The sequence below is a fragment of the Delphinapterus leucas genome, chromosome 7, assembly GCF_059928025.1.
Source record: "Delphinapterus leucas isolate spDelLeu-1000000601 "Yukka" chromosome 7, BTC_Dleu_Yukka2, whole genome shotgun sequence".
NCBI classification, from domain to species: domain Eukaryota; kingdom Metazoa; phylum Chordata; class Mammalia; order Artiodactyla; family Monodontidae; genus Delphinapterus; species Delphinapterus leucas.
Window position 1 is genome coordinate 85,089,068 of NC_143135.1, and position 24,328 is coordinate 85,113,395.

General features: G+C 36.0%; 1 protein-coding gene across 4 annotated transcripts in view; it reads right to left on the minus strand.

Annotated features, from left to right (window-relative positions):
- Positions 1 to 8,048: 8,048 nt before the first annotated feature.
- Positions 8,049 to 24,328, minus strand: part of NPAT (nuclear protein, coactivator of histone transcription) — a 61,591-nt gene continuing 45,311 nt past the window's right edge. For all 4 annotated transcript variants that reach the window (XM_089915506.1, XM_022561586.3, XM_089915508.1 and 1 more), the window contains 5 exons: positions 23,691 to 23,806; positions 23,510 to 23,618; positions 21,525 to 21,585; positions 20,268 to 21,423; positions 8,049 to 18,851 (listed from right to left, as the gene is read on the minus strand). In XM_089915506.1, the coding sequence (XP_089771632.1) occupies positions 18,774 to 18,851; positions 20,268 to 21,423; positions 21,525 to 21,585; positions 23,510 to 23,618; positions 23,691 to 23,806 (1,520 nt within the window). In that variant the 3' untranslated portion in view covers positions 8,049 to 18,773. The remainder of the gene's footprint in view (positions 18,852 to 20,267; positions 21,424 to 21,524; positions 21,586 to 23,509; positions 23,619 to 23,690; positions 23,807 to 24,328) is intronic.

The window sequence follows — 24,328 nt, forward strand, 5'->3', positions numbered from 1 at the left end:
CAAAAGCTTAGAAAATGTAGCACTGTGATGTTTCCTCCAAAAATGACAAAGGTTTATCAGCACATGGAAAGAATAATCAAGAATTTGGGAGTGTGAAAGTTAAATTTTTAAAAAATGATTGAGGACTGACTAGGGAGCAAGGGAAGATAGGGGTGAAACAGGGGTTAAAAAAATATATATATATATGTATATATGCTAAATAAAGGGAAATGCCATTGGAATGTAAAAAGGAGTTCCACATTTTAAATTACTATAGAAGATAAAAGCTGAAAAACCCAATTACAAAGTAAAAGATGGCTGGTGTATATCACAAATTATTAGACATCAAGGCAGAAAGTGTTAAAATAGGACAAGAACTATTCCATGTAAAGAAGATTACTCAAAATGAAGTTATGGAGAATCCAAAGAGGGTCATAGAAGAAGTGGCTTTTATGAAGGATGACATGAGAATTTAGCATGCATTTAGGAGCTGATTGGCATCCTCCCTGGAGACTGGGGAAGCCAGCAGATACCACCTCTATGTTCTCACTTGAGCCCAGTACACATCTCGTGCCCCAGCTTTTGCAGCTGCCACCGAAGGGAAAGGCCCCTGGATCACCTGGCTCTGATAGCCAGCAGGTTTTATACTTATGGGTGCCACAGAACTGTAGCAAAGAATCAGTCATTAATGGGTATAGCAGCCCTGCCCACACCTCCCAAGGGTATACACCTGGGCCCAGTGCAGAGGCAACATGCAAAAAAGCCCATCTCCCAGTTTTCTCCGTGAGAGGGCCCTAACTACATACTTTCCCAGTTGCTGCCTACAAGTACAGCTTTCAATCAACTTGCATCTAGGTACAGACTGCAGTCTTCCCCTTTGGGAGCCACTAAGAACAAAGAAGGCAGCATGGAAAATTACAAATGTTTAAGAGATAAAGAGCTCTGGTCAGGCTGATGTATAAGGTTCTCTTACCTAAGATCACTTTGTCAAGACTGAGAGAGGTGGCTCTTTTATCTAAGATACAGAAACCAACACAGTCAAGGAAAATGAAGAAATGGGAATATGTTTCAAACAAAAGAATGAGATAAAACTTTAGAAACAGATCTCAATGAAACAGAGATAAGTGATTTACCTAATAAAGAATTAAAAATAATGGTCATAAAGATGCTTACAGATCAGGAGAACAATGTTTAAAGAAAGTGAGAATTTCAAAGAAGGTAGAAAATATAAGAAAGTACCAAACAGAAATCAGAGAGCTGAAGAATATGCTAACCGGATTGAAAAATTCAATAGAGGAGTTAAGCAGCAGACAAGTAGAAGAAAGGATCAGTGAACTCAAAGACAGTGCAGTGAAATTTATGCAATCAGAGGAGCAAAGAAAAAAAGTAAAGACAGCTTAAAGGACTTATGAGACAACATCAAGTGAGCAAACAAGTATATGCATTATAGGGGGTCCCAGAAGTAGAAGAGAAAGGGGCAGAAATCTTATAAGAAATATCAGCTGAAAACTTTCCTAACCTGGAGAAAGAAACAGACCAGATTCAGGAAGCACAGAGAAATCCAAAAAAGATAAATCCAAAGAGCCCTCACATGGAGACACGTTATAATTAAATTGTGAAAAGTTAAAGACAGAGAATCTTAAAAGCAGCAAGAGAAAAACTTGTCATGAACAAAGGAACCCCCATAAGACTATCAGCAGATTTTTCAGCAGAAACATTATAGGCCAGAGGGGAGTGGTATGATATATTCAAAAGGGCTGAAAGAAAAAACAAACAAACTGCCAATCAAGAATACTTTATCCAGGAAAGCTGTCCTTCAGAATTGAAGGAGATAGTTTCCCAGACAAGCAAGAGCTGGAGGAGTTCATTACCACTAGACCAGCCTTATTAAAATGTTAAAGGGACTTCAACCTGAATCAAAGGATGCTAATTAGTGACAAACCTTTGAAAGTATGTCTCACTGGTAAAGATAAATATATAGTTAAATTCAGAATACTTTATTGTAATGGTGGTGGGTAAATCCTTATAACTCTGGTGTGAAGGCTAAGACAAGATGATTAAAAATAAGCATAGGGCTTCTCTGGTGGCGCAGTGGTTGGGGTTCCGCCTGCTGATGCAGGGGGCGTGGGTTTGTGCCCCTGTCTGGGAGGATCCCACATGCCGTGGAGTGGCTGGGCCCGAGCCGTGGCCGCTGGGCCTGCGCGTCCAGAGCCTGTGCTCCGCAACGGGAGAGGCCACAGCAGTGAGAGGCCCGCGTACAGAAAAAAAAAAGCATAACTTCAAAAATTTTTAATGGATACATAAGGTAAAAATATGTAAACTGTAACATCAAAAACATAAAATAGAGGGGGGAGTAGAGTGTAGAACTTAAGTATTTGAAATTAAGTTGTTATAGCTTAAAATATACTGTTATAAATATGAGATGTTTTATATAAGCCTCATGGTAACTACAAAGCAAAGACCTATATAGATGCACAAAAGATAAAGGAGTCTATGCACACCCCTACAAAAAAAATCATCAAACCACAAAAGAAGAAAGCAAGACATGAAGGAACAAAGGAATTACAGCCAGAGAACAATGAACGAAATGGCAATAGTAAGTCCATATCTATCAATAGTAACCTTAAATGACTGAATGGAAAAAAAAAAAAAGACCCAATTATATGCTGCATACATGAGAATCACTTCAGGTTTAAGGACACATAGAGACTGAAAGTGAAGGAATGGAAAAATATCTCATGAATGGAAACCAAAAGAAAGCAGGGTAGCTATATTTATATTGGACAAAATAGACTTTAAGACACAGAACGTAGGAAGATAAAAAGGTCATTATATTATGATAAAGGGGTCAATCCAACAAGAGAATAAAAAATTGTAAATATTTATCCACCCAACATTGGAGCACCTAAATATATAAAGCATTTATTAACAGACCTGAGGGTACTCCCTGGCAGTCCAGTGGTTAAGACTTGGTGCTTTCATGGCTGGGGTCTGGGTTCAATCCCTGGTTGAGGAACTAAGATCCTGCAAGCTGCACAGCGTGGCCGGTGGTGGTGGGGGGATGGGAAACGAGACCTAAGGGAGGAAGAGACAGTAATCCAATAATAGGGGACTTCAATACCACACTTTCAACAATAGATATTTCATCCAGATTGAAAATCAATGAGGAAACACTGGACTTAAATGATACGTTAGACCAGATGGACTTAGATACATTATGACGTTCTATGCAAGGGCAGCAGAATACATATTCTCAAGTGCACATGTATCATTCTCCAAAATAGAGCATATGTTAGGCCACAAAAGAGGTCTTAAGATTAAGGAGACTGAAATTGCATCAAGCATCTTTTCTGATCACAATGGTATGAAACTAGAAATCAATTATAAGAAGAAAAGTGGAAAATTCACAAATATGTGGAGATTAAAAACCATGCTACTGAACAACCAATGGGTCAAAGAAGAAAACCAAACAAATAAAAAAATATTCTGACACAAATGAAAATAGAAATGCAACACACCAAGACATGTGATGGAGCAAAAGCAGTTCTAATAGGGAACTTCATACTGCACTAAGAATCAAGAAAGATCTCAAACAACCTAACTTTACAATTCAAGGAACTAGGAAAAGAACAAACTAAGCCCAAAGTTAGTTGAAGGCAGGGAAATAAAGATCAGAGCAAAAAGAAATGAAATACAGGCTAAAAAGATAATAGAAAAGATTAAAAAAAATGAGCTGATTTTTAAAAAAAAATGACAAATCATTTGCTAGACTTAAAAATAGAGAAGCCTCAAATAAATAAAATTATAAATGAAAGAGGAGATATTACAACTAGTACCACACAATGAATCATAAGCGAGTATGCTGAACAATTATACACCAATAAACTGCACAAACTAGAAGAGATGGAAAAAGTCCTAGAACCATATAACCTACAAGACTGAAGCATGAAAAAATAGAAAATCTGAACATACTAATTACTAGTGAGGAGACTGAATCAGTAATGAAAAACCTCCAAATTAAGAAAAGTCCAGGACCAGACAGCTTCATTGGTGAATTCCACCAAGCATTTAAAGAATTAATACTAATCCTTCTCAAGCTCTTCCAACAAATAGAAGTGGGAATCCTTCCAAACAAATTTTATGAGGACATCATTACCCTGATACCAAAACCAAAAAAGGACACTACAAGAACAGAAAACTACAGGCCAATATCTCTGATGAAAGTAGATACAAATATCCTGAACAACATATTAGCAAACCAAAATCTACAGCACATTAAAAGAATCATGCACCATAATTAAGTGGAATTTACTCCAGGGATGTAAGCATAGTTTAGTATCCATAAGTCAATGTTATAAACCAAGTAACAAAATGAAGGATAAAAATCATATGATCATCTCAAGATACAGAAAAAGCATTTGATAAAATTCAACATCCATTCTTGTTAAAAACTCCCAATATAGGGGGTGTAGAAAGAATGTACTTCAACATAATAAAGGCTATATATGACAAGCCCACAGCTAACATCATACTCGATGAAAAGCTGAAAGGTTTTCCTCTAAGATCAGGAACAAGACAAGGATGCCTACTCTTACCAATTTTATTCAACATATTACTAGACATCCTAAGCAGAACAATTAAAATAGCAAGCAAGGAAAAGACATAAAAAGCTTCCACAAAAGGAAGAAGTAGATGAAATGCAGATGATGTATTATATACAGACTACCCTAAAAACTCTACCAAAGAACTGTTATAATAAATGAATATAATAAAGTTGTAGGATACAAAGTCAATATACAGGCATACCTCATTTTATTGCACTTTGTAGATACTGTGGTTTTTTTGTTTTGCTTTGTTTTTTTAAATTGAAGGTTTGTGGCAATCCTGTGTTGTCAGATGATGGTTAGCATATTTTAGCAGTAAAATTAAGGTATACATATTGTTTTTTAAGACATAATACTAATGCACACTGAATAGACTATAGTGTAAACATAACTTATATGCACTGGGAAACAAATTTGCGTGACTTGTGATTTGCTTTATTGCAGTGGTCTAGAACTGAACCTGCAATATCTCCGAGATATGCCTGTATTTTTTTGTTTTTCAACAAATTGAAGCTTTATGGCAACCTTGCATTGTGTATCAAGCAAGTCTGTCAGCACCATTTTTCCAATAGCATTTGTTCACTTCGTGTCTCTATGTCACATTTTGGTAATTCTCACAATATTTCAAACTTTTCATTATTATTATATTTGTTATGGTGATCTGTGACCAGTGATCTCTGATGTTACTATTGTAATTGTTTGGGGGCACAATGAACTGCACTCATATCAAGATGGTGAACTTGATAAATATTGTGTCTTCTGACTGCACCACCAACTGGCAACTTCTCCATCTCTCTCCTTCTCCCTGAGGGGAGGGAACAGGCCTCCTTACTCCCTGAGACACAACAATATTGAATGTAGGCCAATTAATAACCTACATGACCTCTAAGTGTTAAAGTGAAAGGAAGAGTCACATGTCTTTCACTTTAAATCAAAAGCTAGCAACGATTAAGCTTAGTGAGGAAGGCATGTAAAAAGCCGAGATAGTCCGAAAGCTAGGCCTTTTGTGCCAGTTACCAAGTGCTACTCCAGTGAACCCAGGGATGTTAAGAAAGTGAAACAGCCTCACTGCTAATACAGTAAGTCTCATACATATGAACAAGTTCTGTTGTGAGAGCGAGTTCATAAGTCCAATTTGTTTGTAAGTCCAATGCCTAGGTACCCAACTAATACAATCGGCTATATAGTACTGTACTGTAATCGGTTTATAATAGTTTTCACACAAATACATAAAAAACAAACACAAAAATTAAAACATTTTAGGTGTTACAGTACAGCACCTTGAAAAGTATAGTAGTACAGTACAACAGGTGGCATACAGGGGCTGGCATCAAGTGAACAGGTTACTGACTGGAGGACGGAGAAGAAGTGGGAGATGGTAGAGCTGAAGGATTGTCAGCAATAGGAGACGGAGGGTCTGGACAAAAGCACAACCACTTGTAGAGGATGCACGCAATGTGACAATATACACCAGACATGTGAACTAACATGTGACTGGACATGCAAACGCATGTTCGCATCTTTGAAAGTTCACAACTTGAAGGTTTGTATGTGGGGGACTTACTGTAAGCAGAAAGTTTTATTAGTCTGGCTAGAAGATCAAACCAGCCACAACATTCCCTTAAGCCAAATCCCAATCCAGAGCAAGCCTCTGGCTCTCTCAAATTCTGTGAAGGCTGAGACAGGTCAGGAAGCTGCAGAAGAAAAGTTTGAAGCTACCAGAGATTGGTCCTTGAGGTTTAAGGTAAGAAGAAGCCAGCTCCATAACATCAAAGTGCAAGATTCAGCAAGTGCTGATGTAGAAGGTGCAGCAAGTTATCCAAAGATCTAGCTAAGATAATTCATGAAGGTGGCTCCACTAAACAACAAATATTCAACATAGATGAAACATCTATTGAAAGAAGATGCCATCCAGGACTTTCATAGCTAGAGTGGAGAAGTCAATGCCTGGATTCAAAGCTTCAAAGGACAGGCTAACTAACTCTCTTGTTAGGGGCCAGTGCAGCTGGTGAGTTTAACTTGAAGTCATTGCTCATCTACCACTCTGAAAATCCTAAGGCCCTTAAGAATTATGCTAAATCTATTCTGCCTGTGCTTTATAAATGGAAAAACAAAGTCTGGATGACAGCACATCTGCTCACAACATGGTTTACCAAATATTTTAAGCCCAGTATTGAGAACTGTTCCTCAGGAAAACAAAATTTCTTTCAAAATATTACTGCTCATTGACAATACACTTGGTCACCCAAAAGCTCTGATCGAGATGTACAGTGAGCTTAACATGGTTTTAAATTCTGCTAAAATGGCATCCATTCTGCAGTCCATGGATCAAGGAGTAATTTCAACTTTTAAGTCTTCTTATAAAAGAAATATATTTTGTAAAGCTATAGCTGCCATAGTGATTCCTCTGACGAATCTGGGCAAAGTCAATTGAAAACCTTCTGAAAAGCATTCACCATTCTAGATGCCATTAACAGCATTCATGGAAACCATAAAAAGAATGAAAAGACAACCCTCAAAATGGGAGAAAATATTTGCAAACGAAGCAACTGACAAAATGTTAATCTCCAAAATATACAAGCAGCTCATGCAGATCAATATCGAAAAAACAAACCCAATCCAAAAATGGGCAGAAGACCTAAATAGACATTTCTCCAAAGAAGATATACAGATTGCCAACAAACACCTGAAAGTATGCTCAACATCACTGATCATTAGAGAAATGCAAATCAAAACTACAATGAGGTATCGCCTCACACCAGTCAGAATGGCCATCATCAAAAAATCTACAAACAATAAATACTGAAGAGGGTGTGGAGAAAAGGGAACCCTCTTGCACTGTTGGTGGGAATGTAAACTGATACAGCCACTATGGAGAACAGTATGCAGGTTCCTTAAAAAACTAAAAATAGAACTACCCAGCAATCCCACTACTGGGCATATACCCTGAGAAAACCATAATTCAAAAAGAGTCATGTACCATAATGTTCATTGCAGCTCTATTTACAATAGCCAGGACATGGAAGCAACCTAAGTGTCCATTGACAGATGAATGGATAGAGAAGATGTGGCACATATATACAATGGAATATTACTCAGCCATAAAATGAAAGGAAATTGACTCATTTGTAGTGAGGTGGATGGACCTAGAGTCTGTCATACAGAGTGAAGTAAGAAAGAGAAAAACAAATACTGTATGCTAACATATATATGGAATCTAAAAAAAGAAAAATGGTTCAGAAGAACCTAGGGGCAGGACAGGAATAAAGACGCAGATGTAGAGAATGGACTTGAGGACATGGGGAGGGGGAAGGGTAAGCTGAGATGAAGTGAGAGAGTGGTACAGACATATATACACTACCAAATGTGAAATAGATAGCTAGAGGGAAGCAGCTGCATAGCACAGGGAGATCAGCTCAATGCTTTGTGACCACCTAGATGTGTGGGATAGGGAGGGTGGGAGGGAGATCCAAGAGGGAGGAGATATGGGGATGTGTGTATATGTATAGCTGATTCACTTTGTTATACAGCAGAAACTTAACACACCATTGTAAAGCAATTATACTGCAATAAAGATGTTAAAAAAAAAAGAGTATTCATGATTCATGCCTTTAGGTCAAAACATCAACATTAACAGGAGTTTGGAAGAAGTTGTTTCCAACCTCATGGATAACTTGAGTGGTTCAAGATGTTAGGGGAGGAAGTAATTGCAGATGTGGTGGAAACAGCAAGAGAACTAGAATTATAATTGGGGCTTAAGATGTGACTGAATCGCTGCAATCTCATCATAAAACTTGAATGAATGAGGATTTGCTTCTTAGGGATGAGCAAAGAAAGTGGTTTCTTGAGATGGAATCTAATCCTGGTAAAGATGCTGTAAAGACTGTTGAAATACAACTAAAGATTTAGAATATGACATAAACTTAGTTGATAAAGGAGTGGCAGGGTTTTGAGAGGACTGACTCCAATTTTGAAAGAAGTTCTACTGTGGGTAAAATGCTATAAAACAGCTACAGAGAAATTGTTCATGAAAGGAAGAGTCAATTGATGCAGGAAACTTCATTGTTGCCTTAGAAACTGCCAAAGCCACCCCAACCTTGAGCAACCATCATTCTGATCAGCCAGCAGCGGTCAACATTGAGGTAAGATCCTCCACCAGCAAAGGCTGAAGGCTCAAATGATGCTTAGCATTTTTTTTAAGCAATAAAGTGTTTAAAAACTTTTAAAAATTTATTCTTATTATTTATTTAATTTTAGTTTATTGGAGCTACCTTTTTCTTTTCTTTTTTCTTTCTTTTTTTTTTTTGGCCACATTGCACAGCTTCCAGGATCTCAGTTCTCTGACTAGGGATTGAACCTGGGCCATGGGAGTGAAAGACTGGAATCCTAACCACTAGGTCACGAGGGAACTCCCAGCAATAGAGGATTTTTAAATTAAGGTATGTATATTTTTTTTAGACATGATGCTATCTCACACTTTAAATAGACTACAGTATAGTCTGAACATAACTTTCATATGCACTGGGAAACCAAAAAATTTGTGCGACTTGTGATATTTGCTTAATTGTGGTCATCTGTAACTGAATCTGCAATATCTCCAAGGTATGCCTGGTACAAAAATCTTTTGCATTTATGTACACTAACAATGAACTATCAGAAAGAGAAATTAAGAAAATAATCCCATTTACAGCTGCATCAAAAATAATAAAGATACCCTAGGAATAAATTTAACCAGGGAGTGACAGATCTGGACACTGAAAAGTATAAGACACTGATGAAAGAAATTGAAAACATAAATAAATGGAAAGATATTTCATGCTCATGGACTGGAAGAATATTATTAAAATGTTCATACTACCCAAAGTCATCTACAGATTCATTGCAATCTGTACCAAAATTCCAATGGCATATTTTCAAAGAAACAGAAGAGCAATTCTAAAACTTGTATGAAACCACTAAAGACCCCAAATAGCTAAAGCAAACTTGAGAAAGAACAAAGCTGGAGAAATCATACTTCCTGATTTCAAACTATATTATAAAGCTATAGTAATTAAAACAGTATGGTATAGGCATAAAAATAAACACATAAATCAGTGGAATAGAGAGCCCAGAAACAAATCTATGCATATATGGTCAATTAATTTACAACAAAGGAGCCAAGAATATACAGTGGGGAAAGAACAGTCTCTTCAATAAGTGGTGCTGGAAAAACTGGACAGCCATTTGCAAAAGAATGAAATTGGACCACTATCTTACACCATATACAAAAATCAATTCAAAATGGATTAAAGCCTGAAATTCAAGACCTGAAACCGTGAAACTCCCAGAAGAATACACAGGAGATAAGCTCCTTGACATGGGTCTTGAGAATTTTTTTTTTTCTGTATTTCACACCAAAAGCAAAAATAAACAAGTGGGACTAGATCAAACTTAAAAGCTTCTACACAGCCAAGGAAATCATAAACAAAATGAAAAGGCAACCTATGGAGTGGGAAAAAGTATTTGCAAACCATCTATATGACAAGAGGTTAATGTCCAAAGTATATACAGAACTGACACAATTCAATAGCAAAAAAGCAAATCAATTAGAAATGGGCAGAGGATGTGAATAGACATTTTTCCAAGGAAGACATACAAATGACCAGCAGGTACACGAAAAGATGTTCAACATCAGTAGTCACCAAAACCACAATGAGATTTCACCTCACATGTATTAGAATGGCTATCATCAAAATGACAAGTGTTGTTGAGGATGTGAAGAAAAGAGAATCCTTGTGCACTGTTGGTGGGAATGTAAATTGGTGCAAGTATGGAAAACAGTATGGAGATATCTCAAAAATTTAAAAATGAAAAAAATATGATCCAGCAATCCCAGTTCTGGGTATATATCCAAAGGAAATGAACACAGGATACACACACACACACGTGTGTGTGTACGTGTAGATATATATATATTAAAAAATCTACATTCCCACGTTCATTGCAGCATTATTTGCAATAGCCAAGGTAAGGAAATACCTAAGTGGCAGTTAACAGATGAATGAGTAAAAGATGTGGTAAATACAATGGCATATTATTCCACCATGAGAAAGAAGGAAATCTTGCCACTTGTGACAACATGGATGGATCTTGAGGGAATTATGCTAAGTGAAATAAGCCAGAGAGAAAGACAAATACTGCATGGTATGATTTACATGTGGAATCTGGAAGAAAAAAAAAAGAAAAAAGAAACAAAAAACTGGAACAGTAGGAAAGCAGTTGCTAGAGGTTGGGGGTATAGAGGAAAATAGGGAGAGGTCAAAGAGTACAAAATTTCAGGTATAACATGAATAAAGTCTGAGGGTCTAATGTATGACCTGGTGACTAGAGATGACAATGCTGTATTATATAATTGAAATTTAAATTTGCTGAGAGAACTCAACTATTATCTCACACACACACACACAAAACTGGATAAATATGTGAGGTGATGGACATGATAATTAACTAGAGGGGCCTTTCACAATGTATATGTAGATCAAATCATGATGTACAGTACATTTTAAATATCTTACAATTTTGCCTATTATATCTCAATAAAGGTAAAAAAAAAAAGTTATGTAAGTTACAGACTATCACTGAGTAATAATACCAAACAACCAAAGTAAAAACTATGTCCAAGATAGTTATAATGGGAAATTAAATGTTTATGCCAAGTATTAAAAACAAAGTTAGATGGGATTTGATAAGATTAAATAAATATCAAACCTTGTACCTTTATAAACATAACACCTGTCTTTAAGCACCCATGCAACACTTACAGAAAATTTAACCTATCTTTTGACCACAATAATAAAAATACTGTAAATTTTTAAATTAAAAAGCATGCTAGGGGACTTCCTTGGTGGCGCAGTGGTTAAGAATACGCTTGCCAATGCAGGGGACGTGGGTTTAAGCCCTGGGCTGGGAAGCTCCCACATGCCGTGGAGTAACTAAGCCCATGCGCCACAACTACTGAGCCTGTGCTCTAGAGCCTGTGAGCCACAACTACTGAGGCCTGCGTGCCTAGAGCCTGTGCTCCGCACCAAGAGAAGCCACTGCAATGAGAAGCCTGTGCACCGCAACGAAGAGTAGCCCCCGCTCACTGCAACTAGAGAAAATGCGTGTGCAGCAACAAAGACCCAACGCAGACAAAAAAATAAGCAAATAAATAAATATATATATAAAAAGCATGCTACCTTATTCTAAGTAAAGATATTAAAAAAAAACAAGAAAATGAAAGTCTTACCCCATCTTTCAAAGTCTGATGTCTAAAATTGAAATCAGAAGTTTTTTTTTTTTTTTTTTTTTTTTTGCGGTACGCGGTCCTCTCACTGTTGTGGCATCTCCCGTTGCGGAGCACAGGCTCCGGACGCGCAGGCTCAGCGGCCATGGCTAACGGGCATCGCCGCTCTGCGGCATGTGGGATCTTCCCGGACCGGGGCACAAACCCGTGTCCCCTGCATCGGCAGGCGGACTCTCAACCACTGCGCCACCAGGGAAGCCCAGAACTAAGTTCTTAGTGTTAATTAAATGCTTAGGAAAAAAATCAAAACTCTTCAATTTAAGAAGTTGAATATGAAAAAAGAACTCTGAGAACAGGAGACAAAGAATAAGAAATCAGTGAATCAGAAAAGTATACAGTTGTTAAATGTAAGAGGTGATTTTGTCAGAAAAAAATTAGTCACATCTAATTTAAAGAGAACACAAGCAAAAATTACAGAGAAAAATATAATTTAATTCAGTAAAAAGACTCGTAAGTCTGACAAGATTGGAAGAAAATCGGGAAGAAAAACCTGAACTTCTTCTGCAAAAGCCTTCAGGCTTATATGATTTATTGGTGATTTTAGTTTGAAGGAACACATATCCCACTCTACTGAATAAACTGTTGCCCCAAGACATGGGAGCAACCTAAATGTCCATCTACAGATGAATGGATAAAGAAGGCATGACATATAATGGAATATTACTCAGTAATAAAAAAGAATGAAATAATGCCATTTGCAGCAACATGGATGGACTTAGAAATTATCATACTAAGTGAAGTAAGCCAGAGAAAGACAAATATCATATGATATTGCTTATATGTGAAGTTAAAAAAAAAGATGCTAATGAACTTATATACAAATAGAAATAGATCCACAGACATAGAAAACAAACTTATGGTTACCACAGGGGAAAGGGGGAGAGAGATAAATGAGGAGTTTAGGATTAATGTATACACACAGCTATATATAAAAGAGATAACCAACAAGGACCTATATACCTACTATATAGCACTGTGAACTATACTCAGTATTTATAAGACTGAATCACTTTGCTGTACATCTGAAACTAACACAACATTGTAAACAAACTATACTTCAATTAAAAAAAAAACTGTTGCAGAAAATAATAAAAATCAGCATCAGCTAGAGTAGCAGCTAGATGTTAAAGGAAAGCGCTTATTATGTTCCAGTGACCTAAATGCTTTACATATATTACCTTATTTAAATATCACATTAATTTAAAAGTAGGCACCCTTTATTATTCCAATATTCAGATACACTAGAAAGAGACAAAAGTTTCAAGTTCATTTAAAAAATTGGAATAAGCTTGAAACCAATCTCACTAGAAGTAAACATTTAAATAAAAAGTGGACAAATCAAATTTAATTATATTTAAAGAATCATTAAGATTGCAAAGTACACAATATTAGGGTTATCAATATAAAAAGAAATTCATGGATTTAATGAAAACAGTTTAATTGATGTTAGAAGAGCATCCAATTAGGTTGAACAAATACTCCTGATATAAATTATCTTTTTTTTTTTTTTTTTTGGCTGTGCTGCACAGCTTGCAGAATCTCAGTTCTCTGACCAGGGATTGAACCCGGGCCATGGCAGTGAAAGTCCGAAATCCTAACCACTAGGACACTAGGGAACGCCCCCCTGATATAAATACTTAAAACACTACAAACAAAAGCCAAAATTATACTTAACATCTCTATTAAAATAAAGAATAAGACGAGAAAGCCTATCTTGATCATTATTAGTTTTACTGGAAATACTATGAGTGTAGTAAGAAGAAACTGGAAAACAATTATTTCAAGATGATATATCTTTAGTAAATAAATAAGCATCAGGAAAGTCATTAGCTCTAATAATGTCCATTCAGTAAGGGGCCTAATTAGAAAATAAAACAAAATATATTTCCTATAGTACTTAAGATGTTGTGTTACTGGCACATCTTTAGAAAAATAGATCAATGGAACAGATCGGGAGTCCAGAAGCAAACCCACACATATTCAGTTTACCAGCTTATGACAGCGGTAACAGTGGAACGTATTTCGGAACGGATAGTCTTTCTCAATAAATGGTGCTGAGTTAATTGGACATTCAGATAGAAAATCCAATACAGATGGATAATTGATCAAAATACAGAAGGCTGAACAAAAAAACTTCTAGAAGAAAAAATGGTAAAATATTCAGATATTAGATATCCATCCGAGAAAGAACTTAAATCTAGAATACAGAAAGACCAGCAACATATCAGTAAGAAAAAGGCAGACAATCCAATACAAAAATGGGCAAAGAGATAAACAGATACTACATCAAAGGAGACAACCTGAATGGCCAAAAAGCATTTGAAATGGTTTTCAACTTTATCAGGAAAAAGCAAATCAAAACCACAATGTGATACCAAAATGGCTATAACAAAAATACCAAGTACTGACAATGATGTAGAACAATTGGAACTCTCCTTACACTGTTGATAGTCACATGATTTGGTACAGCCACTCTAGAAAACTGAAAAATCTGAATAAGGTTGGGTATATGAAACCCGATGACCCAGCCACTCCATTCCTAAATATATATCCAAGTGAAAAGTGTAATACATTCACCAAAAAACATGTACAAGAATATTCAACTGTAAAATAGATTAACTGTGGTACAATAAATTGTGGATAAATACAATGAAAAAACACAACACTGAGAATGACAACTGAATTACATACAACGTGAATGGTTTTCATAATTTTGTGCAAAAGAAGTTAAAAAAAGACTATATACTGCATAAATCTATTTATGCAAAGTTAAAAAAGGCTGAAACTATGGCTCTAGAGGTCAGAATAATTATCCTTGGGATTAGCAGTTAGTTACTAGAAGGAAGCATGAGGGGATTCTAGGGTACCAATTGTAGTCTTGATCTGGGTGATTAAGTGGATTTGTGTACTTTTAGAAAATTCATTGAACTGTATAATAAGTTTCTGCACTTTTTCTGTTTTATCCTTCCATAAAAATTTTACATTACCAAAAAAGCAATAATCAGTTAAAACAAAGGAATGCAGACTTCCCTAAAAATAGCAACAAACAACAAAATACCCAGTTTAATAAGACATTTGTGAGGATAGGGATAACTACAAAATTATGGATATATACCATGTTGCCATTAGCTTTTCAGTATCAGTTAACTCATAGGGTTAATGTACTTCAAATGGATATTCCAATAGAATTTTAACTTGGAAAAAATACAAGTGATTCTAAAGTAAATCCAGAAGCTTAAAAGAGACAAATACCTGAAAAAAATCAGAAAAGTTATAATGGACATAAAGCTACAACGCTTTCATCAATGGCACAAAATAATCTATACACTGTACTATGTAGTGCATGTATATGTGTATAAATTTAATATAGGTCCAAAACCTTTGATTTTATACCTCTCTGGTTAGCTGGGTTTCATAGTTCAGAATATTTAGGATTTTTAAAAAGTAACAGAATGTATATATCATATAACTCAGTTGAATCTGAAACGGTACACTAATTAAGCACATTGCTATTTTTCCAGCAAAATATGAATATTCATACCAAATGAGATAAAGACTAATGTAGCCTCACGTCAAATCAGGTCAGGTTTTGCCTTGAAATGAGTTTTGATGCTCAACTTAAGGGAAAAAATTGGTTGTGAACATTTTGGATTTTAGAATTGTAAATAAAAAAGATTACGCATCAGTAGAGGATAAGAGAGACATTATACATAAATGTGTGTGAGGAGAGAAACCTTATTTTAAGCAGTTTTATGAGTCAAGTGGTTAAATATTTAGGGAAAAAATGTACTGATTCTTTCTTCACACCAGGTATCAAACTAAATTATATATGGATTAGGAGCTTATCCTAATTTCAACAAATCAAGAAATAAAAAACCAATAGAAACCAGTAATGATACAGTTGAATATATCTCTGGTAAGGTATAAGCATATACTATGGAAGAAATGACAATTTCCTGGCAGGAATATTAATTGAAGTAATTTCCCGGAAGAAATTTGGCAAAATGTATTGAGGTCCTTAAAAAAATGTACACTAAATTTTGACTTGGTAATTCTACTCTCTAAAGCATCTCCTAAGGAGATAACTGACAACATAAATATTTATTTACAAACATGTTCACTGCTAGTTTTTTAAAAATAATAGCTAAAAACTGGATAGTGCCTGATATTATCTAAAGTAAAAAAAGCATTAGGAAGTTATATTTACAGTTTAAGTTCAATTATATAGAAAAAATAATTTAGGGAAAAAAGACTAGTAAAGTATGCAAAAATGTTAACCAATATTTATAAAAATAGGAAAGTCTATTAAAAGAGAATGCATACTACCAGGGTCAAAATTTGATGTATAATTTCAATAAGTTAAGCCTGAGGCTGAAAGATGGTGGCTTGAAAAATGATGAATGTAGAATATATAGCACCATGCTTTTGAAATTACTCCTTATCAAAGCTTAATCTTGGTATTCCTAATAGTCATGACATCTAGCCTTTGGCTGAATGCTGATGGATGCTTTACTCATGTAAAATTTCAACATACTTACTAAAGGGTTCCAACAATATCCAGGGCTAAACTAATCAAATATTTTAATTACAAGACTTCTCAAATTTGGCATACAACTGAGTACACTAAGTCAGGGGTCCCCAACCCCCGGGCCCTGGACTAGTACCAATCCATGGCCTGTTAGGAGCCGGGCCGCCCAGCAGGAGGTGAGCAGCGGGCGAGTGAGCGAAGCTTCATGGGCCGCTCCCCATCGCTCACATTACCGCCTGAACCCTGAACCATCCTCGCCCCTTCTGTGGAAAAATTGTCTTCAGTGAAACTGGTCCCTAGTGCCAAAACGGTTGGGGACTGCTGCACTAAGTAATGTCAAAAATAAACAGTGCATGGATCCTTACATGTAGTTACAGAAGTAGCCACAAGTTGTCTGTGGTATACTTTAACCCTGAAATGTAGTCAACTGGGCATATGACTGTTAAAATAGATTACCGGGTACAATAATTAAGTCTAGCACATTGGGACTTTTAGGATAAAATGGGGACTATGGTTTTATTCTTGAACATAAATGAAAGCTCCAAATACAAGTTGTCTTTGGACTATATCTAGTGGCTCCTGGCTAGTGAACTAAGAATCCTGAAGAAAGTGAGCTTATTTTATTTGTATATGAATCCTTAGCACATACAAATTAACTGAATGAGAAGAAAATCTATAATTTTCAGCATTATGTAAACTTCCGAAAACAAGAATTGACTTGCAAAGGAATTTCTTCAAAGTATCTAAAAGAGAATGATTGCCAATATGAAGGAATTCAAACTTTTGAAGTTAATGAAAATATTTATTCAAACCTAACTGTAGTACAGTATCAAGCTGAGTTAAATAAACATTAACTGTACTAATTCCTGGTTCCTTAGGAACAGACCACTGCCACATCATAAAAATTTATTACAACACAAATTTCTGCAGTAAGGTTCAGCTAGTAAGACGTGATTTCCACATTGAGAAATGTAGTGATGGATTTAGTTTTTTAAAGGCCCAGTATTAAAAAAAAAATGGTTGAGGAAAATGACTCATAAATATGTACACCTGCAGAAAAAACCCTTAGTATACTGATATTTAACAAAACAGAAAGCACTTAAGAGAACATACTTTAATATCTAGGCACAATTGGTACGAATTATAATTTCTGTACTCATTTAAAGGTTTAAACCAATTCTTCAACTTGACTGATGTGTGTGAGTCTAATACAGAGAAGGCACCTCTTTCATTCTCCTTAAGGACTTTCTGAGAGAAACTCTATAATACTTTAAGGGGTACAGAGACAACGTACTATATCCAAGTGTAACACAGCCCATTTTAGGAGAAACTAAATTAAAATAGAAAACTATGATTTCTCTTTTTACATCTTATGATGGATATGGCTTTCTAAAAGGACAACAGAAGATAATCCTGCATACAAGCTTTAACATAGAACACAAGATTTAAATTAAATGTGCATTGGTCTCTACTATGTAAAAAGTTCTATGAATTAGTGCAGTTCTTTAAATCCCCAGTATTTAGGGGAAAAGTATATACACACCAAGAAATCTCAACTACTACATAACCAAACTTTTTATGGCTCAACAGTCTAAACACTTAAAGTTATGTAAAAGATCTTAAAAGTTATAAACAAAAGATCAGAACACTCAAATGGTTTACAAAATTCTCTCTTTAAAACAAAGAGACCAGAACAACCAGAAGAAATAAAGTGTACAATTTTAGGAACATTATCTTTACTGCAATTATAAGAAGGGGCGGCAAAGTATTCACTCTAGAAAAAACCCCAAATTGTTAATTTCTGGTTACTTTATTACCATTTGAATTCATTATCACTCTTGTACTAATTAGTGGCTATGTCTTCAGATATCTTGTGGGACAATTACTGAAGGCAATTTATAAGGAAAAGTATACTTTTCCCACTCAAAGTGAGAAACTATTCCAGATGAATAAGCCTCAGAATTAGAGATCATAAGAAGCCAAAAAATACAATGTAAGAACATTAGGTTGATTTAAGCTCTATTTCAACAAGATTTACACAGTATTTACAATATACAATTGTCAAAGATATACAGTTTTGCAGATTGGCTTTACTCACATTTCTTTTTTTACTCACATTTCTGCAAATGTTTTTTCCACAATAAAAATATACCAAGGTAAAGCTATTTACAAACTAGGAAGCTGCTTTAGAAACAGCATGATTTAGAAATAAAGTGAAATTTCAGTACAATGAAAGTGCAGGTCATGCTTTCAGATTCTGTCAGTATCTCATTCCCTACACTCATAGTTTAAGGAATAGTAGTTTTAAATAGCTACTGTTCTTATATGTTCAGAATATTTACTCATCATAATGCAATGATAACAAAAATTTGTCCACATCCATTCCAGCTGGAAATGAACTGGGTAGCTTCTTTTTCTGTCAAAAAAAAAAAAAGAAAGAAAAGAAAGAAAGAAAGAAAAAATAAACCTAAGTTAACATATTGAACTCAAACAAGGCCAAAAAGCTAGCTTTCTTATTAAGTCACATAGACCCTCATTATCAGGTACTTTCATATACTACCAAAATTTTTGCCAAAACAGTTTAGTTCATTAGCATTTTAGTTATACAGAGAAGTAGAGACAATTTTTATAAATCCAAGGTTAATAAAATATACTTCAATGATATTTCATTATTTTAGAGCACAAGACATTATACAAATTCAGAGTGTATGAATGTTGAATGAGACAAGAGAGAACATGCTTTTTATAAGGTGGTCATTATTGCTAAACTGTAAACTTTAGAAAGCTTTACTAAGATTTTAAGAGTTAACAGGTACTTTTCTAGTTCCAAACATTTAACATACTCTAGGCACTTTACAAACACTGCATTTAGTCCTCACAGCCATTGGGTAAGATGTGTGGTAACCTCATGTCAAATGATGCAGCTCAGACTCATGTTATTGGGTTAACAATAGTCAAGAACCAATAAGCAGGAGATGCAGGATTCAACCTAGGCTTGCAAGGCAGCACAGCCAAGATTCTTTCCCTGACAATACTTCCTGTATGACATTTTAAACCTTTCTATTCAATCCACTTACTAAATGGCTAAACAGATTTAGGAAAAATGGCTTTAACTTATCAGTGATAATCCTACATTACTTTCCTACAGATAACTGTGGTTAAAGAAGAAACAGGTAAATTTAATTTTTATACTGCTCCAACACATTAACTTACATTAGAATCTATGGAAGAGCTGGTAGGACATGTGGAAAAAACCTAAGATGGAGGAGTTGCAAAGCAGTTTTCACTTGGTAATTCCATACACAATAATGGCTTCCCAATTTTTCATGTGTTATGTCATTCTCCCCACCAAACCTTGGGTCCTACCATGACAGAAACAAAAACCTCCTTTTCCCAAGGAAGATGTTTATAAATACACGCCTTAGCAACTGTTTTGAAAATGCTACGTTTCATCTAGATAACTTCTGAGTACCACACTGGCTGAGAGATACTGCTAGAGAATTTTTTTTTTTTTTTTTTTTGCGGTATGCGGGCCTCTCACTGTTGTGGCCTCTCCCATTGCGGAGCACAGGCTCACGGGCCCAGCAGCTCTGTGGCATGTGGGATCTTCCCGGACCGGGGCATGAACCCGTGTCCCCTGCATCGGAAGGCGGACTCTCAACCACTGCGCCACCAGGGAAGCCCTAGAGAATGTATTTTGTCAATCAAAATTCAAAGCTATCTTGACCAAAATGTTCAGTTAGGTAGCTATGGCAAAAAATGATGAGATCTTTAATCTGAGCACTGAAGGAAGGGCAAGGTGTGGTTTTGAAATTAAGACTTTCAAACTTGCCTTAATTTTCTTCTTTTTCATTGGTATTGATGAATTTGCAAGACTTTTATTAGAAGTACGGGAGTGTCGTTCACGCTCATCTAATTCCTCGATCTTCCGCTTTTTTGTGGTGCTCCTTGAAGATGCTCTAAATTGTTGTGTATTGTCTTTTAGAGGAGTAGCTGAAGTAGTCCTAGAGATGGCTGCTCTGGAGAGAATCATTAATGTATGGGCAGCCATGTTTACACTGTTTTCACTCCCTGTTTCACTGGCAGGGCTGCAGGCGGGCAAGTCTGGGGTGACAGGAGGGACCATTACTTTGGGTGTGCTACTCTCTTCACCATAACGCCTACTAGAAGGGACCTTGATAACATCTGTAGGTTCTTCTTTATGTTTTTCCCCTGCTCCTGAGCCAGATGTCCGGGGTACAGATAAATCAGTACTATCAGCGAGTCTATTTACCGGGCTATGCCACTGAATATCTTGTAACATTTCTGTGGTATGCTTGGTGAGTGGGTTAATCAAAGAACTGGCAGACTTGGTTTGTTCTTGTTTTAAATCCTTCACAGGTGCACCTACTGAAATGACATTTTTACTGTTTGAGGATGTGCCTTGTTTTCTGGTTAGCTCTTGCAGTGAAGCTATAGTTTTCTCATTCCGTACACCCCCAGTTTGCTGCCCATTAGACAGTTTTGAAGTTTCTGGATTTTTCTGCCTTTCCACATCACTGCATAGTTCATTCTCCTTATTAGCTGTTGCTTTATGGAAAGATTCAAGTATAGTTTCTGTGGGTGAAACTTTCTTTTCTGACTGAGTTTCTTTTATGGTATGTCGGCTAATGGCAGTTTCTGATTTAGATAAAATCTTAGGCACAGGAGGTTTCTCTCTCTCTCTTTTGAGAGCGTTATTAGAAGGGGGTTTTAAGGTGGAGGAAACAATGGGTGAGTCAAGATTAGAAAATGAAATGTCATTCCTTTCTTTGTTTTGGGACACCGTCTTATGATTTGTCCCCTGTGTATTCGCCACAGGAGAAGCAGTGCTATCAAAACAGAGCACACGCCTGTGGCTTTCAAAGGTTTTGCTAGTTGGAACTATACTTTCTACTGAGAAGGGAACTGTTATTTCTTCCAATTTTTTCCCAAGATCTGTGGCCATATTCTTGTCAGGAACTTCAGTTCTACAAGAAAAAAAAATTTTTCTTAGCAACATAAAGAAATTCTTTATGCTTTTAACTTGAGCATCCAAATACTCTATGATAGAAACTACTTTTATGCTCACCGTTGTACATGACATCCAACTAAGTGACTTGATGAATCCACCAAATTATTTACCTGTTTTCCTGGAATTATAAGTTAAGTTAATTAGAAAAGAAAAACATTCCTGAAAGTATATTTCTCTGAAAGAAAACAGAACAGACCACAGTATCAGACACCATGAGAAAAATTTAAGCTATAGCTAATGTACAAATGAAATACTTTCACATACTGGGTCTAAAAAAGCAGCTTTGTAATATACACGAGACGATCACTCATTCATGTTACTGAGGAAATATAAATATGGAGCAAATGACTTGCTTTAACTTCAGGGAAATATGAATCCAGTCTTTTGATTTACAGATTAGTATGCTCAGTATAGCATTTGAGGGTACTACTTAGATCCAAAAAGTTACTTAAAGAAAACACTATATTATACCTATTTAAAAATTCTGCCCATTTAACTGTCATGTTTGTAAGCCTATGTCACTCAGAGCACATGCTCTGGAGTTTTAATAGCCATATTTTATTTTATTATTATTATTTTTTAATAGCCATATTTTAATTTCCATGGACTTATATGAGTTTATGTGGAAGGGCAGCAAGATATGAAGCCAGAAATGAAAGCAAAGATGATATCGTGTAGGACCTTGGGTATTATGCAAAAGGTTTTATAGAGAATCCTTAAGAGTTTTAAATAGGGACGATGCATGAATAGATTTGTTTTAGGAAGTCACTCTGGCAGCATAAAAATCAAAATCATTGGCCTAGAGTGAGGAGAGTGCTGACTGGATAGATCTGAGAAGACCTGTGTAAGTCTGAAATAGTATTAAGGAGGAATGGGAGAGAAAGAAGACAGGTAGACATTTAAAATAATTGCTAAGTGGCAGTGAGGGTGAGAAAGTTTTAAGTGTTATTGAATGGAATCACTTCTAAAGCAATGCTAAGAAGCCCAGGTGTAAAGGCAGAGAAATGGTTGGCTGGATAGATCCAGGGCTAGAGGGTATTAAGTGGATATGGTAGAAGAATGTGAATATGAAGGTGTATAAGAGTACTGGGAAAAGTGGCTGATGTGGTGGATTGTGGGGTTTAGCCTGGATAGGGAAGGAAATGAATGCAGAAAGGAAGTGAAAATTCAGGTAAAGGTAAGGATTCAAGTAATAGGAGCTCTCATTGGTTGAAGAGAGATTCAATGGATATACAGAAATGTAAGTATTTTGAGAGAGTTTATTGACCATTATAAATTATATAGGTCTAATAACAAGTAGTGAAAAATTAAAGGTAAAGCTATGGGACAGGTTGGCTGAAGTGAAGATTAAAGACTCAGAAATGAAAGGGGTCAACAATTCTGAGGGTTAGGGTGTTGTTAGGTTAACAACATGGGCATTTTGTCACCCATGAAGATAGAGAAGTCTGAGGTAGAGAAGTTTGAGAACTCACCACAACATTCATCAGTATTTTCATTCATGAATGAAAATCTCGTGTTACTTTGTATATGTTGTCTTTTACTGAACTAAGTCTTTAATTTTGGAGTAGTCAGCATTATCAAATTTTTTCATTTTTCAAAAGCAATCTTTTATCTCAGCATCATCTCGATATTCTCTTACATTTTCTTTCATTATTTGTTTTGCTTTTCACTTTCAGGTGTTAATCATCTTGGAGTTCATACCTTTATATATGTTGTGAGGAAGAGATCTATTTTTTCCCTGTAATATATATAATAGCCAATGGTTTCATTTACTAAACAAACCATCCTATCCCTTCTGACTTCTGACATTACCTCTACTATGTACAAGTTGCTATAAATACACGGTCTTTTTCTAAACTCTGTTTTGTTCCATTTGTCTTTTTCTTTTTTTAATCACTGCAAAAAACTTTAAGCAAAGGTTGGACAACCACCTGTTAGGAAAGTTATTAGTATTCCAAAAAATAAAAAAAAATACCGTCATATTGCTGCAAACAAAGGAGTACACACACATAAAGCTGACATGAATGAACTTAAAAATGTACCTGTACAAGGCTTGTTTCTTAGTCCCTGAGTCTTCAGAGATTTTGGAGGGATAGGGAATTGAGGGATACTTCTATTGCAAACAGGTGCTGCCAAAGGCATATGAAGGACCTGGAGGAGAAGCCATTAATTATACTTTGTTTGAAAAGCAGCACCGAGCCATTTTCAGTTCATAAATCTCACCTGCCGAGGAGGAGCAGAAAAGGTATTTCCATTCTGTCCAACCACAGATACAGGGATCATTCCCACCATTCCCTGAAGTACAGGCTGGACTGGAGAAGCAATTATAATGGCAGATCCTAAAAAAAAAACAACCAACAATTCTCAATAAAATGGAATAAACACAAGACACCAAAGTAATTATTATTATTTTTAAAGGTTTTGTGTTTTTTAAAAATAAATACATTTATTTATTTGTTGATTTATTTATTTATGTCTGCTTGGGTCTTTGTTGCTGCATGCAGGCTTTTCTCTAGTTGCGGCAAGCGGGGGCTATTCTTTGTTGCAGTGCATGGGCTTCTCATTGCAGTGGCTTCTCTTGTTGTGGAGCACGGGCCCTAGAGCGTGCAGGCTTCAGTAGTTGTGGCATGTGGGCTCAGGAGTTGTGGCGCATGGGCTTAGTTGCTCTGCAGCATGTGGGATCTTCCTGGACCAGGGCTCGAACCCGTGTCTCATGTATTGGCAGGCGGATTCTTAACCACTGCGCCACCAGGGAAGCCCCAGTAATTATTAATTTGAAATAAATCCTATATAATTATAATCAGTTTTTCATATAATCTACTCTCCTTTAAAAAAATTAATTTAGGGACAACAACAAGGCT